This window comes from Paramormyrops kingsleyae, chromosome 3, assembly GCF_048594095.1.
Source record: "Paramormyrops kingsleyae isolate MSU_618 chromosome 3, PKINGS_0.4, whole genome shotgun sequence".
Classification (NCBI taxonomy): Eukaryota; Metazoa; Chordata; class Actinopteri; order Osteoglossiformes; family Mormyridae; genus Paramormyrops; species Paramormyrops kingsleyae.
In genome coordinates, this window is record NC_132799.1 from 6522925 (window position 1) to 6541547 (window position 18623).

General features: G+C 38.6%; 1 protein-coding gene across 2 annotated transcripts in view; it reads left to right on the forward strand.

The window, feature by feature from the left end:
• Positions 1-18623, forward strand: part of macrod2 (mono-ADP ribosylhydrolase 2) — a 429071-nt gene that overhangs the window by 109627 nt on the left and 300821 nt on the right. For both annotated transcript variants that reach the window (XM_072709500.1, XM_072709501.1), the window contains exon 4: positions 505-534. In XM_072709500.1, the coding sequence (XP_072565601.1) occupies positions 505-534 (30 nt within the window). The remainder of the gene's footprint in view (positions 1-504; positions 535-18623) is intronic.

The following is an 18623-nucleotide window of genomic DNA, read 5'->3' on the forward strand; positions in this document are numbered from 1 at the left end:
TCCCACTCATGAACGGGAGCAGATATTTTTGTGCATTTGCTACCTTGTTGCAAACAAAGAAAACGGCTGGGATACGATTAACTTCTTACTGTGCATATAATTAAAAGACAGTAATTACATGCAGATTACATGCTGTTTAGATGTCCAAGAACTTCTCCAGCTCATGCAAGTGATCCTTGGAGCCTGAATACCAAATTGGTTACCTGTAGGCTACTGTCAAACCTTCATACCCTGCTCTCATGTCATACAATGAACGTAACAGAGTGTCTGGCTTTACTGTCCTGGCTTTGCATCCTTTCCCCAACGTTTAGTGCCCCATAGGTTCCTGCAGATGCAGCAATTAACGCTGAATACTACAGAACCTGTGAAACCAAGTTTTCAGAAAGCTATATTTCTGAATAGTTTTATTTATTCTAAAGGTTATTTGCTTGTTGATATACAAAGGAATATAAGCAGTTACAAAGTCAATAAGTGCTCATCCTCTTCTTTCTGTTTTCCCCGCAGCAAACTCTACTCTTCTGGGTGGTGGAGGAGGTAAGTTTCATAATATATTTATGGATGTTTTACATAGCATTTCATCTTATTAGTTGAATTTCGTGGAATGTATATTGATGAAAATAAGGACCCCTATTCTTTCTGTGTTGTTCCCTTCATAACTAAGTTTATCACATTTCTCTGATTTATCCATTTTTCATGACAGCCGACTGATGGGATTATGTAGCCCCAAGCACCTCAGTTTGAATAACTATAAATACAGCTGTAAGGATAAACTGTGTGCGGCCCAGTCAGTGAGACACGGCTATTACTTTAGTGTGCTGACAGGGAGCATTTCCATCATGTGAGCAAAAGGTGACCAACCATATCCTGAGAAGCGCAACCAGACAGTGACACACTCCTAACCCCAAAGATCCACTTTGCACATACTATGACATGATTGGTGTAATCATTCCATGCAGCCCTGGGCAAAAGGGGGAGGGGAAAAAAATCAAACCAATTAAATGAAGAATTTTGATCCAGACATGCACAAAATGGGATCAAGGAATTTTAAAAGGATTGAACGAGGTCATTTTTTCCCCCCAGTCTGTACTATTGAAATTTCTTGTGTCACTGAGGATTTCTCTGCATGGGCAGAGCCATCTGTGAGCTCATGCTTTGCAGTCCAAGCAGACAATTAGCAGTTCTATAAATGGGAGCTGAAACACTATCCATATCTAATCGACGGTCCCTAGTGTATCTTATCTGATCTAATGCTTGGTTAAGGCTTCAGAACTCGAGCCATTGTATCAACGAGTCCTGCCAACCAGATCGTTATCTGTGAAAGCAGAGCTTGATCACTTGCTCTGCTCAGTCGGATTTAAGTGAGATCAGGGGTCAGCAGGCCCCTGTATGAGGTGAGTGGGTGGGTGGGGGGGTGGTTACAGCAGATCTATTTCCATTTTCAGTGGTTTTCACATATTTGGACTATTTAAGGTCCAACACGAAACTTTTTTTCTCCGATTCCTTTCTGCATATCGAGTATATAGTATTTACTTTTTTTCTTATCTTAATAGTTTTGCAGCGTTCCACTATATAATTGTTTGTTTTTTCTGTCATAATTACTTCTGTTTCTGGTTCAGTAAAATGAGTATTGTGAGCACTACTGAAGTGTGTGTTTCCCCTGCTACCACCATAATGGTGCAAGTGGTGCCTTGTTTACATATTTTCTTTAAGCATGGATTGTGAAGCTGTTTTAACTCCTCATTAGTGGTGTATATTCATATATCAGATTGAGGTGTAAAGATGAATATTGTCATTTTTAACCGTTATTACAGAGAAAAATTACAATCAATTCGGCCAGTGAGTTGATATTCTAATTTCTTATATTTCCGTATTTTTTTCTCCCTGCTATTAGTGCAGATTGCATTTGGTATAGTAGTTGGATAAAATGAATCAATGAGAGAAAAAATATCAAATGAACACTAAAATCAACTTTCTATGAATTATAGTAATACAGTTTAGTTTTTAACATATCATGTTAAAGGCTCGTGTGAAATGCTGATTAATGTTTCAGCTTTGGAGGAAAGTAAACTTAGCCTAGTAAACTTTGCCGAAGGGGGTGTCATTTCTGCCCCAAGATACTACAGTCTCATGCAAATACTTCTGTTTTTTTAAGGGAAATGTATTGACTCGACAGATTTTAATTGGATTTATCAGCGGGGAAATTAATTTGAATCTGTAGAGGGACTACAGTATCTTGGAGCAGACCACATAAAAGCAGTTAGTTGGTGAATTTTTTTTGTCTAGTTTCCTGTTTGCCTTTCCATACATTTCCTGTCATTTCTATATAATCCGTCTTCGATTCTTCAGTTCTTTAGATGATTAACATTTTTTTTTTTCTGATGACATAGAGACTATTATGTTATCTATACATGCTTTTGAGCATTGATCCTGTCATCCTCGTTTTTTTGTACGCTCCCCTTGAAACATTCCAGTTTCTCACACTGTATTTTGCTTTCTCAGTGTGTTCTGTCTTTCTTCAAATAAATAAGATCATTGATGCCACTACACCTTATGAACTGTGCTGGTCTGTATCAAAGGCATATTTTTCCAGACACCTGTTTGTTAAATTGGAGTTAATTAAACTTTACATGGTTTGGTCGGGCCACAGATTAGCATGAAAAGCATTATTCTTCATTGCTACAAAAATGTAACAATAATGTATTTCACTCCTTTCTGATTACTCTCAAGTGATATTTTTATTCTGACGTGTGTTTTTGCTGTTGGGCAAGGCTTAGAAGTTTCTGGTCAATTGAAGGCGCCTGCTGACTGCTCTTTTCTTTTTTGTAAATTTTAGCACAGTACACACAAGTGGATTTCTTCTTTGGGAAGGCGTGGTCAAGTGGTTTCCTTTGGTATGCCGGAAAAAAGTTATCTTAATTAGAAAATTGATGTGGTTTACAGCAACGTATTCTCCCTATGGCATTTTTCACCGCGCTCAGTTCCCAAGACAAAACCACAGAATACATTGTTTGTGTAGTATTCAAGCTATATTCCAGTGTGTTATTTTCAGATTGTTTGCAGTGTGCAGTTGAACAGTTGAAGTGAGCAATGTATGTCAAGTTTTGGCATTGTCTTTTTTTTTTTGCCAAGAAAAACATCTGCCTCAGAGGTACCAGGATATTCTTTCAGATTATGACTTTCTTGGGTCAGATCTATATCAATATCTATTTCTATGTTTCTGTTGTACAGCTGATTTTGTATCTTGCAAATGCTGACCGAAAAAGGATAGTAACCTCTGGGTGTAAATACAGTTCAGTCCTACATCCAATTAGAAAGTAACAATCAACGGAATAAAGAAATGGCAACAACATGGTCAGTAGGTCTAGGATATACAGACACTCCTCTACTTACAAACTTTCAACTTATGAACTTTCAGACATACGAACGAAGAGGACTGTATGTTCAAATTGTGTTCCTTGGGTTCCCCTTTCCTGTCTGCTACATCATTTAAGAATTTTTTTCTGAGCGCCAATTCTGGGTAGTACGACTTCTAGCTGCTACTCCCGCCGCACAGCAGAGTAGCGTACGTACTCCCAGCATTTTCGTTCTTTGTACTTGCATATATCCTTAAAATGGTGTTGAATAACGACTTGCGAACATTTCAAGTTACGAACGGCCATTCAGAACATATCTCAATCGTAAGTACAAGAGCTTCTGTATTGGCAGAGACAGCTCATTTGATGAGTTGCAACTTTAAATGACCCTGTTCAAACAGCCACATAATTATATGCAACTTGATGATATTTAAGATTGGATGTATAAGGCCCTTTAAATGTCTGTTTGTACCTAGATTGTGCTAGAGAAAGGAAATGCTGTTCTAACCATAGCCGAGACACAGAATCCCCCCCCCCCCAACCAAACCACAGATTACTTTATCATCATTCAGAAGTTCATTTGACCTATTCAGAAATGAGTTCAGTTTTTCTAAATGTGGTGCTTTGATGACTCACTGTAAATAATGTGTATTTTAGTAATTATAATTTAGCAATTATTACTGTTATTATTGTTGTTCTGCAGCCATCTCTTCCTCCATTGGCTTTTTGTGCCTTATGGTTTAAGGCATATAATCTGGCAGGGGTCTTGACTTTTCTAAGTGATGCACACAAATTGCCAAAGCAATTAACAAAGAATGTATTTCAAATGACGTCTGTGGGCATTGAGGCGGAATAATTTTCTGAATGCTCGTTTACTTCTCAGACAAATCTAGAGGATGCTTGGGCGCACACTTGTGAAACCAGCAGTGACTTAATTGCTTTTTTTGTGCTGCAAACCCACTTGTTGATAAATGACACTTTATGGATTACAGTCATATACATGTATTGCGGTTTTATTGTTCTGCAATTATCCAGGCTTTGCTGGTGGCCTGTAATTTTGGTTTATTTGTTGCAGAAAGATATCTGCTTAGTTAGTAGGTACATTTTTCCAAGCAGACAATGCGCATTTGCCCCACATTATTGCTGTTTTTCCTTTTATACGATGTTAGAGAGGAGGAATGGTATGGTCCATGGTGTTGCCTGCATTGCCTGTAGTGTAGATGACTGTGTTGATTGAGCCCCTTGAAAGATTTTAAAAGGACCATTTCGCAGTTGAACTTAATGGCATAACCACTGGTTACAAGTTATAATTTTTAAGTTGAAACAATCCAGTGACCTGAACAATTTTCCTTTGCCTTTTTGCGATTCTGTGCACTACTCATCTGCCATAATTGTGAATCCATAATTGCTGAATGAAATATCTAATGGTGTTTTTCTTATGCTTATATAAGAGGATGGTGTGTTGTATTTTACACAATTGCTGATATTGTGGATGTTTGCTGTCCATGGTTATCAATATTTAAAATGGTACTTTTTTTTTTTTTTTTTTTTTTTTTTTACAGTATTCTTTTTTTAATGCCAGAATGTTGTGTTTGGTTTTTGCGTTTTATATTTTCCTTGCTTTCTTTGCTTGCCTTGCCTGAATTCCCCCCTGACTGTTGACGAGGTGAATTTAAGGGCGGGTGAGGGGTTTATCAAGTCATTCCACGTGGTTTGTTAGCTTAACCGCTGCCATGTTTTGATGCCTCAGTCATAGTCATGTTGGCTCCTGCCAAATTTTTTTTCTATTTGTTTTTATCTCTGTTGAAGTATTCATTGTTGAAGTTTGTTTTGTATTCAGGAAGGCCCAATAATCAATCAAGCTTAACCAAAGCCAGTTGTTGACTATCAAGTTGTGGGATTTCATCAGTTCAGAAAAGCAGGTTCTCTACACACAAAAAAACCCCAAATGAATCCACCTTGGTCTGGCACGACTACTAATCCAATGAAGTCACTGTTTTTGTCTTCCTTGTTCTGTTGTTGGATTCAAACCACTTTTTTTGCCAGATAGTGTAGCTATTGGCTGGTAGACTGCTCCATGGTTGAAGTTTAATCTGGCAAAAGCTTAGCCATGTTCAAATTCTTTATTTCTTATTAGCATTTTCATACAGGTATGTGTTATTTTCCATCTCTGATTTCAGATCAGAGCAGATCAGATTGTCAACAGCTGCAACCACTAGATCTACGCTTTATGCTTTATGCTATATGCTAAGATGACCACATAATCCATGTCAGGGAGGACACTTTGAGCTGTTTCAGGTTTTACAAACTTCTTTAAAACTGAACGGCTCCCGTGCTTGTCTAAATAGTTTAGTTCTTTTTGTTCTTTGACTGGTTTGTTTCCTTGATTTAACCCCTTGAACACTGTCCATTCTATCCCTTTGGTTTTAGGCTTATTACACTGTGTGTACGTGAGTTAGCTACATATATGCTTAATAGTTTTGTTTTCAGGACATTATGGGCTACTCAGATATGTCATCATTTGATGTGTAAATGTACATCCTCCTTATGGGGAAAAGCTAATCCCCCTATTTAAATTTCTCCATTTTCAGTTTCAACTAATATAAAAATTTGCAGGAATCACAAATATAATCTTATAAATGTTGAGATTAGAGTCTCTATGACGTGGGAGCGCAGAGTTTTCATTGGGGACCTTTCTATGGTTTAGTATTGTGAAGGAATACATGGTTAGTGCCAGGTGGAAATGAATATGTTTGATTTTTGCATACATTTGGTAACTTGTTGAAATCTGATATACAGCAATACATGGTTTTATATTTTTATACATTTTTTATTTTGCTTTTTAACATCTAAGAGAAATTGAAATAGAAATGCATTGATTAGTTTATGATCCACTGAATAAACAAGACAAAACAGGTGGTTTTAGATTTTTGCTGAATGTTTATCGCTATAGTTTTTCTGCCTATATATGCTATGATTGGTAAAGTGAAATTTGAGAAGGAAACATTTAGTTGCCGTTTTAGCCTCAAAGAACAAACCAACGCTGTGGCACATCATTGTGCTTACATGTAGGAGGTGTACCAATTACACGATGGGCACGTCTATTTCAACTGTTTTGATGGAGCTTGACATGGTTGACGTGGTTCATCGCGGAAGTGAATATGCCCTTTTTCCATCAAATGTGAATGATATTTTATAGATTATTAGGGTTCGTTCTCGTTGAAAAATGTTTAAAATACATGCCTCATTGTGTACAGGATTACTCTGGTATATGTTAGCACACAGCATTGCAACTTGGAGGACTGTATCGCATTGCAAAGATAAGTGATTATTTTCTGGGCAGTATACCTATCCAAAGTTATGAGCTTGAGATGAATGGGTGCAAAAATCAACGCATTTTGCATTTGACGGGTTCTAAGGGTTAAAGACTCATTCAGCTGATTCACATTAACAATAGTGGTACATGCATGGTTATAGGAGTCTGACCAACTAGCACACAGCAAGAACTCGGTGCTTTTTACAAATCTTGTCCTAGCTCAGAGTGTCCTCCCTGACATGGATTATCTGGTCACTCTTCTCCATGCCCGTAGCAGCAGTGGATCTGTGGACAAGAACTGTCTCAGATTTGGGTTCTCTGTTTTGCTTTTACCCATGGTTTTATTAATTATTGAATTATTTTGTTTTTCAAAAGGAAATAAGGATGTGGGAACTCCTTTTTAGAAACTGTTTGCGCTAGTCCTGGAATCAGATCATTTTAACAGTTGTACAAACAATTTGTGATTATTTGCCATATATTGATTTATGGGTCTTCTAACATTTTGCAGATGGCAGTTTTATTGCTAGTATACAGTATCTCAGGTCTATAACTGCAAGGTGCCAGCAGCTTGAACCAATCATTCTGTTTTCTTATGACTAAAAGTGATTGATAGTGCAGTCTGTGGGACCACCAACAGTTGCCACAATCATCTTTGCGCTCAGAAGTTGAGCCATAGTGTTACCGCCCCACCCCCCCCCCCCCCCAAAAAAAGCTCCATTGAGCTTCATTTCATTGGTAAACCTTGGATGTAGAGTGCACAAATATGTGCCGCGGATCGTCAGTATCTTACAAAGGCAAATCCGATGTCATATTGACGCGTTCCACACCATTCTGGACCAAGGGCCTCGTTATAGGACAGTTTAAGGAGTCACGGTGCCTAATTAGACGTCCCAGTCTATATGAATTGTCAGTAAGACAGAAAACGCAGAGACATTTGAATTTTTTTCCCCCAAGTACAGTACATATACTATGGCTGAATGAAGTCATTTTTTCATATCTGCAGCTAGCAGAAATTACATATTTTTAAATAACTCTGATAAGCACTAGGAAATAGTGGCTCCATGGGTGGTTCAAGACACATGGCCCTTTATATCCATTTTCACATGGCCTTTTACATCCCTGCTGGCAATCCTAAGCTTCTTATTTATCCATGTTCCATCTATCAGGTAATGAATTATTCTTTTTGCGCCACTGCTCTTAAATCAAGGTGGCTGCTAATGCTAACAGTGTGTCTGCTATTAAGTAGTTATTTGCATCATTTGATCATTTATGGGCAATGCAGTGCGTGTTGTAGAACCTATTTAGACGAAGAGTCATGATCATGTGATGCTGCTCATGATAAATGATGGTAGTGATTTAGCATTCATTAAGGTAGACGCCGATGTTGTCCCTGGGTGTACATTTCCTATGAAAACACAATTATGTTTTATGTTAAGTATTAAGTCTTTAAAAAACATCTTTTAATTTAATTTTTGAAAAATTAGTCGTCTTGCATGGTAACAGTTGCAATATGTGTAATGTAAAATGTATAAAAGTAGCTTTATAGAACATTAGACAGGGAGATGTGAAATGTGGGTTTAAGATGCATTTATTCATTAACGGTTGGAAAACCACACATAAGTTTGCATAAACTACTAAAATGCGTAATTACAGATGAGTCAGTAGTGTGTTTAAAATGTTAGTCTTTCATCTAGTTTAATCTAAAGACCCCTGACCCCTGGAAAAAAATCCAGTTTTGCTTTTTCTGTTTTAAATACAACAGATTTCTCTGTTGCACCTTTGCAGTATGTTTGCAGAAGCTGATGTATTAGCACACGTAACACTGGACTGCAAGCAAGTGTCTAGAGAAAATAAGAACAGTGGAAGATGGTATCCCCTACAAACAAACAAGGAGTGACCTTCAGGGCTAAATGAATGTATAAAAAAGTACAACTCTTGTTTTCTTTAGAAGAATTATAGACTTCGTTTTTCATTTAGTTAGAACCATAATAATCTCCAGGAATGATTCTCCAAATACTGTTAATATGGATTTCTCAGTGTGTTAAATTAAAATGAATACAGACTATTCTGCTGAATTTTAAATTGGTTTTCAATGCTCAGAAAACAATATTCATAGTCGTGCAAAACTGCTTGATGAAGTTAGGATTGTCATGTCTGATGGTAAGGTGCCCTCATACATCTGGGTATATGGATAGATGACAAGCTTTTATTTAATGTACATATAACTAAATTAGTCAGGAAGCTTGAACTGAATATTGGTTTTTATTTTAGAAATAAATCTTGCTTTACCACCTTGGCCAGGTCCCTCTTGTAAAAGAGATTTTAATCAATGGGACTTCCTGGTAAAATAAAGGTAAAATTTAATAAACAAATACATAAACGTTTAGCAGCCTAGCTACCAGCTCTTGGAAGTTTCGCATCGCTCAGGGGGCAGTCAGCTGTAAGTAGGGTGGCCATGCCAGAGTGGAGCGACAAAAATATTCTAAGGGCAGGGCGATTGTCCTTTTTTATTCCGCACAGTTCAATTCCATTTTCCTTTTGGGAAGGTTTTTGCTCTAGGCATGAGCATGTTTCTGAGGTCCAAAGAAATAAATTAAAGATTCAAATCAGAGCCTCGTTAGTGTGCAGAATCCCCTTTAGATTCTGTTTACTGGCAGTGTTAGTTGTAGCTGTCAAAGTGTGTGGAGGGCAGCCCTCTGTGCCCCCCCCTGTCCTCGTGAAAGGTGTGACGGTGGGGCGAGTGACTGAGAAAGCAGCAGCTTGCGACTGACAGCAGCTCTGATGTCCCGTGGGAGAGCAGCGGAGTTGTGCTCTCCTTCCCACGGCAGTCAGTACTTAAACCGTGGGGGTGGGGGGGGATCACTTCAAACCACGCGCCTTAATCCTCTTTGCCAGACACTTCATTATCGCTGCCATGCTTTAACGGCAATGTGCAGGCTGAATTCTTAACGCTTCTGTAGGATTTTATGGTAGGAGGAGGGAGATGGGGGCAGCAAAAATTAAACTAGACAGAGGAATGTGTCCGTGTTGCAGCGCCACCTCCACAAACCCAACAGCACTGTGTTAATACATATTGTTAACTATCAGCTTCCAGATACTTTTGTTGAATTGTTATTGGAATAGTTTGTGTATTTTCATTCATCTTTGTTCTACGTCTCTTGGTAAATGGAATGCCTCGCTTCTGTAGCTTGGACTCATGGATTCACTTCTCATGCTGGACAATGGTTTGGTTTGGTTTGCCAATTACCATATTTTCTACTGTGTTCAGGAACTATCAGCGATCACCTTTTGACATTGCATTTTATGATTGGATAAACACTGTTTTGTCCGGAAGTCAACAAGAGTTATTGAAGAATGTTCGGAAAGACACAGTTTATGAATTTTCCATTTCAGAATGGTGGTTCTCAAAAGATTGGTGTTAAAGCATAGCAACAGAATACTATTTTTGCTAGGCCAGTCATTTATATTTCAACTGTGTTTTGTCTAGTGTGACCTAGATTATTCCGTCTAAAATGATTTGGTTTTATTTCTGTATATGCAAACAAATACATTTGTAAAATAAAATTAATGCTTTTCATTTAAGTTAAGCACAGGATAACAGAGTCAGATTTATTTCCATTATCTAACTTTTCTGGGCTGCTATCTACTGTAGGTAACTTGAAATAAATGAGTGATTTAAAAAAAACAAAAAACAAAAAAACATCCTATTTTATTTTTTCTTATAATGAGAAAAAAAATGCAATCCAACCTGGTCTAACTTTGTTCAGCCTCAGGCAACCTTGTGCCAGGTTGGGACTATAATGTCGTAGCGGCATACATGATAAATTGTGGCCAGTTTCTGTAAGCCAACACGGATAGTAAGCCTATTGTATTGTGCTGTTATCTCCTGATACGGGACGTGATTATTGATTTTCCTTTAAAGTGTGCTTCTAAAACAAAAGAAAGCAAGTCAAATTAAACATTCTGTGATTTGTTTCATAGTTACAGTGCTGTACATCTTGTGGCACAGTTACTTTTGTTACTGTACGTGCAGTTACAATACCTTAAATTAGGCAATTTAAGTTTTCTGTCTAGCATGGAGTGATCAAAATATAATCATCTGGGATTATGATTAAAGAAACAGAACTTGAAACATCCTTAATAAAAAAAAAAAACAAAAAAACATGAGTATTACTTTGGACATTTACCATCAGAAAATATTATGGTATGAGGACAACTCTGCAGTTCAGCTCTTGTCCACTCTCAGGTTCTCAGGGTCATGTGACTGTGTACAGTTATGTACATTCCCCTGAGAGACCATCAAAATGTTGCAAGTTTTCTTTACACTGAAGCTGCGAACAGTTGTTTGTCAAGACCTCTAAGTCTACTTGATATGGACACACAGTGGGGAACGTGCTCCTTTTATAAAGCAGTGTACTGTGGAACATCACTGACATGCCATCCGCAGGCCAGATCATTGTTTTTCGGTTTTATCTTCCCATGAGCCCAAGAACACGCTGGACAAATGAGTGAGGCATGTTAGCCTCCTGCCGCAGGATACCAGGATCATTGGCGTGGCACATCTCACCAGGGCCACACCGGAATTGTGATTACAGGTGTGTGGGGGGGGGGGGGTGCTTTGATCCAACTGTTGTTTTTGGGTTGGGGTTTTTACTCTTGCCAGCATGAACACCGACTGGACTCGATTTCCAGACTGGGGTTCCAGCGGCTTCACACCTGGCCTCTCTTAAACCCTGCCTAAGGGGGTGCTGTTTCGGGATCGGGCTCAGTGCTGTGGGATGCCAGGAAACAGCGCGGTGCTGTGCTGGTCATTGATAGCTCCTATTTGAGTCTCCCCCGGTCCGACCTCAGCGTTTATGCAGAGCAACCTTCGGCTGCTGCTCAAGCCTGCTTCGGAGAGACATTTTGTCTGCTTTCTCCAAAACCTGCATCACATTCCCGAAGGCCACTTCAAAACCCTTTTCTATTCATTCGTTTGGCACCCGTTTTTAACCCAAATGACTTAATATAATACTATTGATGTGTTTTCCAGGACAGTGCACACAGTTGCACTTAGTTAAGCTATACCCATTTGTTGTCTAGTCTTTTCTACCTCTTAATCAAATATATGGTTTGTTCCTTTTGGGGGAAACTGTGGAATTTGACCTTCCGGCTAACTGTTGTACTTCATGTTAGGTACAGCAGCAGTAGGAACCTCATTAGGTGGAACAATTGTTTTAGGAACATAGAAAAACATGCATTGTATCAAATGAGATGTGAGATGAAACAAAACATTTATTCGCTATGGTGCTGGGCAGGACAAGTCAAAGCTGCATCTATCCTCCATGAAACAGATAACGGATAACGTATAAAACATCAGTAGAGCTTTTAACTTTAATATTTTAATATAATAAATACTTTGTATATTTATAATTTATATATTAATATTGTTACCGTAGTTAATACATAAGGAAAAATGTATGCCAATAGATCTTTAATTAGGCTATTAGAAACAGACATAACACACTGTTTCCCCTCGTTTGCACATCTTGTTTTAAGCATTTTTGAGGCATTTGCAGTTGCAATTTAAATATCTTCCAAATGAGGATACGCAAGTGGCAAATGCGTAAAATATTTCCCGGTTGTCACCCTCTTCTTATCTGATATTCTTACGCTACTCGTACTGCAAAGGGTATGCACATGACAAAAAACACATCTAAAATAGGAAATAGTTGTCTTGTGATTGATTGTACAAATTGATTTAACAAGAAATAATAGCTATCTTTTTACAAACTGCCAAAAATGGAATATGTAAGTATCGGATGTGTAGTCACATATGGCCGATACGCGATCCGTCTAAAAGGTCTGGATCGGTGCATCTCTACCTCTGAAGGTGTCCTGTGGTATCTGCCACCAAGTCGGCAGGAGCAGATCCTTTAAGTCCCGTAAGTTGCAAGATGGGATCTCGATGGATTGGATGCTCGATTGGATTGAGATCTAGGGAGTCTGGAGGTCAAATCAACACCTTGAGCTCTTTTTCATGTTCCTCAAACTATACCAGAACAATTTTTTTGCAGTGTGGCAGGGAGCATTATCCTGCTAAAAGAGGCCATGAAGGGATGTATATAGTCTGCAACAAAGTTTAGGTAGGTGCTATGTGTCAAAATAACATGCATATAAATGGCAGGACCCAAGGATTCCTAGCAGAACATTGCCCATCACACTGCGTCTATTGGCTTGCTTTCTTCCAGTAGTGCATTCTTGTGCCATTTCTTCCCCAGGTAAATGTACCTCACTGTCCATATGATGTAACAGAAAATGTGACTCATTACATTGACCAGGTCACTTTCTTCCATTGCCCCATGGCCCAGTTCTGATGCTCACGTGCCCATTGTAGGTGCTTTCGGTGGTGGACGGGGTCAGCATGGCCACTCTGACCTGTCTATGGCTCCACAGCCCCATATGCAGCAAGCTGCGATTCTCTGTGTGTTCTGACACTTTCGGACCAGACGAGCTAACCTTCACTTCCCACACGCATCAGTGAGCCATTCTCGGACCTCTTGATGGGTGATGACCACTACATATCAGGAACATCCCACAAGACCTAGAATTTTGGAGATGTTCTGGCCTAGTTATCTAGTCATCACAATCAGGCCCTTTTCAAAGTGGCTCAGATCCTTACACTCGCTCATTATTTTTTCCTGCTTCCAACTCATCACCTTCAAGAACTGACTGTTCCCTTGCCTAAAGTGTAAGGTAAAATATAAATATGACGAGTCACATTGTAAAGAGCTAATCAGTGTTATTCACTTCACCTGTCAGTGGTTTTAATGTTATGGCTGATTGACGTATAATCTTCCAAAAAAGTTTTACTTACTGATGATGTGAGGGTGACTGTGTTGGCAGGCAGTATACCTATGGGCCTTAGGTGAATTTTAAACCTCCCTGTAGCTTTTTGTTCTGTTTGCTAAGCCTTGAGGAGTCTGATAACACCTCTTTGTGAAATGTCTATCAACGGTGATCTGAAGCTTCGCTATATTGCAACACTGTAACCCATTCACTACCCCACCTCAGTGCCCCTGCTACCACTGTGGACAATTTGCCGTAGTACTTACCTCCCTTCAGACCGCTGCTGTTCATTTTGTACTGGCCCCCATCTTAATGATGCTCAGAGTAGTACAGGAAGAACACAGAACATATCATTTAGTAGCCTGGCAGTCTTAAAGTTCCTCAGTGAAGTGTAGTTGCTATAAATTTGTCCACAGGGCCATATTACATTGATTTTTTTGTGTTGAGAAACGCTTTCCAGTATACCGCTTTCTTGTCATGGCAGAAGGGCTCAGAGTGCGTATAGCTGTAAGAGAGTCAACGTACTACCGGCAAATAAACATGTGAGTTTACCTTTAGCATGGTGCTGGATCGTGGCTATGGTGATCAAGCTCTTTTGTGCTAGCAGGTTAGCTATCAGTATTTAAAAGCTACACAGTGTTGACAGTGTACTTGCACTCCTGTGTCACACCTGGCTCATTTGAACACTAAGCCGGTAAATTATTTGTGAGTCTTTGTTTTATACAAGGTTAACAAAAATGAAAACTTGGGAAAAAAAATACAGTAGTCAGTGCATCTTGGCTAAAAATGTTCTGTCAGGGGACTGTAAGTTTCAAGAACAAATATGGATTCACTCAGAAATTTAGCAAAAATAACATGATGGTAAATAGCTTTTTGTTTAGCCAGTGTTTTCGTACTTATTTCTGTGGTTCTAAACTTTGCCGTTGCGTGTGTAGGTGCACAGAATGCTACTGTGCTGCATTGACAGGAAGCAAACAACTTACAGGCTGTCAAAGGAAATTTTGTATGAGGTTTTTCACATTTACTGAAGCATGACACAAAGGTTGTTAATCTTGTTGTCAATCTAGACTTGAGGAACAAAGGAACTAATCACCCAAGCTAGATTAGTCACTTAGTGCAGTTCTGAAGGCTCCCCAGAAAAATCACCTTAATGAAGTGGTCAGTTATCACATCATCTGTATAGAAACTGTCACCATGAATGCAATATAAACGTTTCTTTAAAAAAATTAAAGATAATAACTTTTGCAAAACGCATCATGGTGTAAGTAGACAGTATATCTTCTAATTGATGATTGTCAGTATCATAACCTGTAACCCTGTAACCGCAATTTGGCCTTATTTGTCATTGCATTTTTCTGAGAAATTAGATAAAAGGGATGGGGTTTCAATGGTAAATAATAAGAATTGTAGATTTATAACCTACTGGTATGTAGAAATGAAAAACAGGAACTGGCTACAATATTTGAAACTATTGAGTGAACATCAAATACAGTGTATTTTCAAAAATAAATCATTAACAAGTTTGCGTTCTTCTGTAGCAATATTTAGTTTGGGTTCATTTTCCAAAATCGGAAGTCTATCAAAGGTGCAAAATGCTCAGGATTGCAGAATTAGAAAGTTCTGTGGAAGACATCAATGAAAACAAATGGTCTTTTCACTAACTTTTATTAGTGTTCAATGACATGGTGAGATGGTCAATGGATTTGGCACTCAAGTAAAAATAGGGAGAATGATCCTGTGTGCTGTGTCTTGGAACAGGGAACACCGAAGCATATATTTTAGAACTGACTCAAGTGAAAATGAAGATAAACCTTGTGACCTATATTGGATAACAATTGGCCACCAGTGATGACACTTGTGCGAGTGCATGTTTTATAGTGATATAAAAAGCAGTGTACAGGAGTATGGATGGTTATCTACTGGCCACTTCTACAGTCTGTCTCTTCTTTTTGGTAGTAGAAGACACGTAATTACAAGGACCAGTCTCTTGTAGTAGGATACATTAAAGGGGTATGAAAGGATACTTTGCATGAAAAATGGTTTGAATTAAAAATGGTCAGGTTTTGTAATTGTCTTTGTGAGCCACACTCGCAAGGTCATTTCTTTGCTTGGGGCAATTGCGGCATGAAGGGCCTGAAAGAAATAGATGCCTTGAGTTATTTCAAGCCTCTGAGGAGGTGGAATAACTTTCTTTGACTGATAATTTTGCCATTAGGATCTGAAATCTTTTTGTTGAATTCTCTATGATTAAAGAAGAAGAAGAAGCTTGACACAACCAGTCAGAAAACAGTTTGATGACTTATTAATGAACCTGAGTTTTTTAAATGTTTGTGTTGCTTGCCCTGAATGAATAATGTGTGTAATGAGAGCCTTATCCTCATATGCCCAGCTTTAGTCATTATAAATGAATGGTTGTTCTGCTTGTTGTACTGTGTAAAACTAAAAGCTTTCTGTCTATGCATACTGTTTTGTCTGTGACTCTATTTGAATAGACGTGTTTTTCTTTTTGAATGTTCTGTTTGTATAACAATTTCCTCTGGGATCAATAAAGTTTCATCTTACAATATCCTCTGTAAATTCACCTTTTAAAATTATGGATTATGTTCTGGTTTGGTTTTTGTACAGTGTAGTGTTTTTCTGTATTGGACAGATATTTTACGTAATTGTACAGAAAAGTGCAGTGTCTAACACTAACACCATTAAAGAAATTATACGTGAATTTCTTGTAGATATTTCACCACCTGCAAAATGGCTAGGTTTTTTTTTTGATTGGTTATGATCAAGTGTTGTAAACATGCCCCCCCCCCCAAAAAAAAAAAAAAATCAGCATTTGCATTGTGAGTAAGAGGTTTCCTGTTCAGGGGCTAAATTCCTCTCACTAGCCTTTACATTAATAAGGCTGTTTAGGGCAAAAGGTCCAGTATTAACGTGGCAAAGGGGAACAGTGGCTGACATGGCAATTTGTTGCTTTTCAGTGGGGCAATTCTTCACCAAATGTGCCCTTTTACTCCTTTTCAAATATAGATAAAGGCTGTCTGAAAGCATTCTCTCTGACAAGCCTATGGGTCACTGCAGAAATCCTTATGATCTTTGAGATTGTGTTCACTGCTGTCAGCCTAATGAGCTTTAATCTGGTTTCAGTGTCCCCGGAGAGTACTTTTTACCCAGTGTTCTTGGCTCTGAGATGAAATTATAAGTGATAAAAATCGACATGTTTCTTTGCAGGTGTGGTAGGGAAATATAGCTATGCAAAAATGAATTCATGTTGTCTTTTTGCTGGTGCACGTAGCATAGTTGCAAAGAAAATATGATTTGTTTCACCAACTTTGTTCTTGCATGCTGGCTCATTGGGTAGCACTGCTGCCTCTTACCTCTAGGGTCCAAGGTTCAGATCTCTTTACTCATGCATTCTTTGTCTGTGGAGTTTGCATATTCTACCTGTGTTATACGACTGTTTGCATGTATCCTGCCCAGGGTGTACCCCTGCCCTTCTGCCTTACGTAGGAAAGAATTAATATATAAAATATGGCTGTATTATTTTCAAATTGGAAAAAAAGCATCTGTTTTAACATTTCCAAGAATATGAACCCATATCTGAATACTCCAAATATATCAACAAATACACTAAAGTTTCATCAGAGCTGAGGACACACTAGTTGCTTTGTCCAGCTAAAATGTAATAGCTTTATCAGTCGAGTGGGAAACATTAAAAAATGTGTCTTTTAGAGATACTGTCATAGTAACAAGCTTCCCCTTTTCAGAAGTGCAGGTCATACAGTAAGATTGCTGTGTAATACAGTGGAACAATATGCTGGGACATTTAATTAGTGAGGTTGAAACACAGGGGAACAAATACAGAAAGTCCAAAGGTTACGATGGAGATCTGTTCCCTAAGTTTGTCTTTAAGTCGAATTTGTAGGCAAGTCAAAAATAATATTAATATGGTATATAACAATCATGCAGTAATAATAAAAGTAATGACATACGATACTGTGCTATTCCTTGAGCTAACAAACTGCTGAAGCCACACAATGTTTTCAGGAGTGTGGCAAAGTAGTGCACGCTTTTGCTATTGTGAACGATTGTCTTTAACCCAAATTTTTAATATAATAAACTTTATGGTAGTCAGTTCGTAAGTACGGGATGTCCGTAAGTCAGATATTGTTAACCTCGAGACTGCCTGTAGTCACACAAAGTTCCATCAATGCGATATCTAATAATTTAGATAATTAATGGGCCAGTTATAAGCTAGTGGATTCTGAGCAAATGTAAAGCATTGTAACTCTGATCTGTCAAGGGCATTTCTGAGATATTGTGAAGGGACAGTTTGTCATGGATTTTACTGAATTCTAACACTAGACATGAATTAGAATTAAGTTGGTGCACTGTGGGAAGCTGGGGCAGTTCACATATGCACACTAAAGCTGCTCTCCGCAACTAAGTAGTTGTCTAACTTGTTTTCCACCGTTGTTTAATATACCATCTTCTCTAGTTTTATATGCACCAAAGCAGCAAACATTTGAGTCGATTAAAATATCCTGGTCCTCTGTTTCACACCCCAGTGTGCTGTTTGGGATCCGTCCTCCTCTGTAATTTCTCTTTTGCACTGGTGAAATTATAACAGGATGCGAGCTGAATTGGTCCTACCTTATCCTTAAGGTAATGTTAGTACCGCTCTGTGTCAGCTGAAAGCCCAGTTTAATATAGCACCGCTGTCACGAGCCATTAAATGAAGGGAGCACGATAAATACTCAAAGCCAAGGGGGACGATAAATGGAGTTACGTGCGCTGCAGCTGCCGTCCCCTCTAGCCTCTTTTGTGTCTGTTTTGCAGAACTTGTGCATGTGCATTTGAACTGCAGGAACGGTGCCAAAATTGGTGGTAATGAGACATTGTGTCGAAAATTGGCGCTTCTGAAAGATCAGATTTTTAAGGCAGATCTGAGGTCGCATGTTTTTATTTATGTAATTAAGCTGCCTGTCTGTGTGACCAAAAGCCTGCTCAGGCAGTTTGTACCTCACTCGTGGGTTTGTTAAATTCAATCAAGAGGAGTAGAGCATATTAATGAGAATTGTATTCCTCATACAATGCATGATGTCTCCTTGCCAGTTGTAAGACAACTTCTC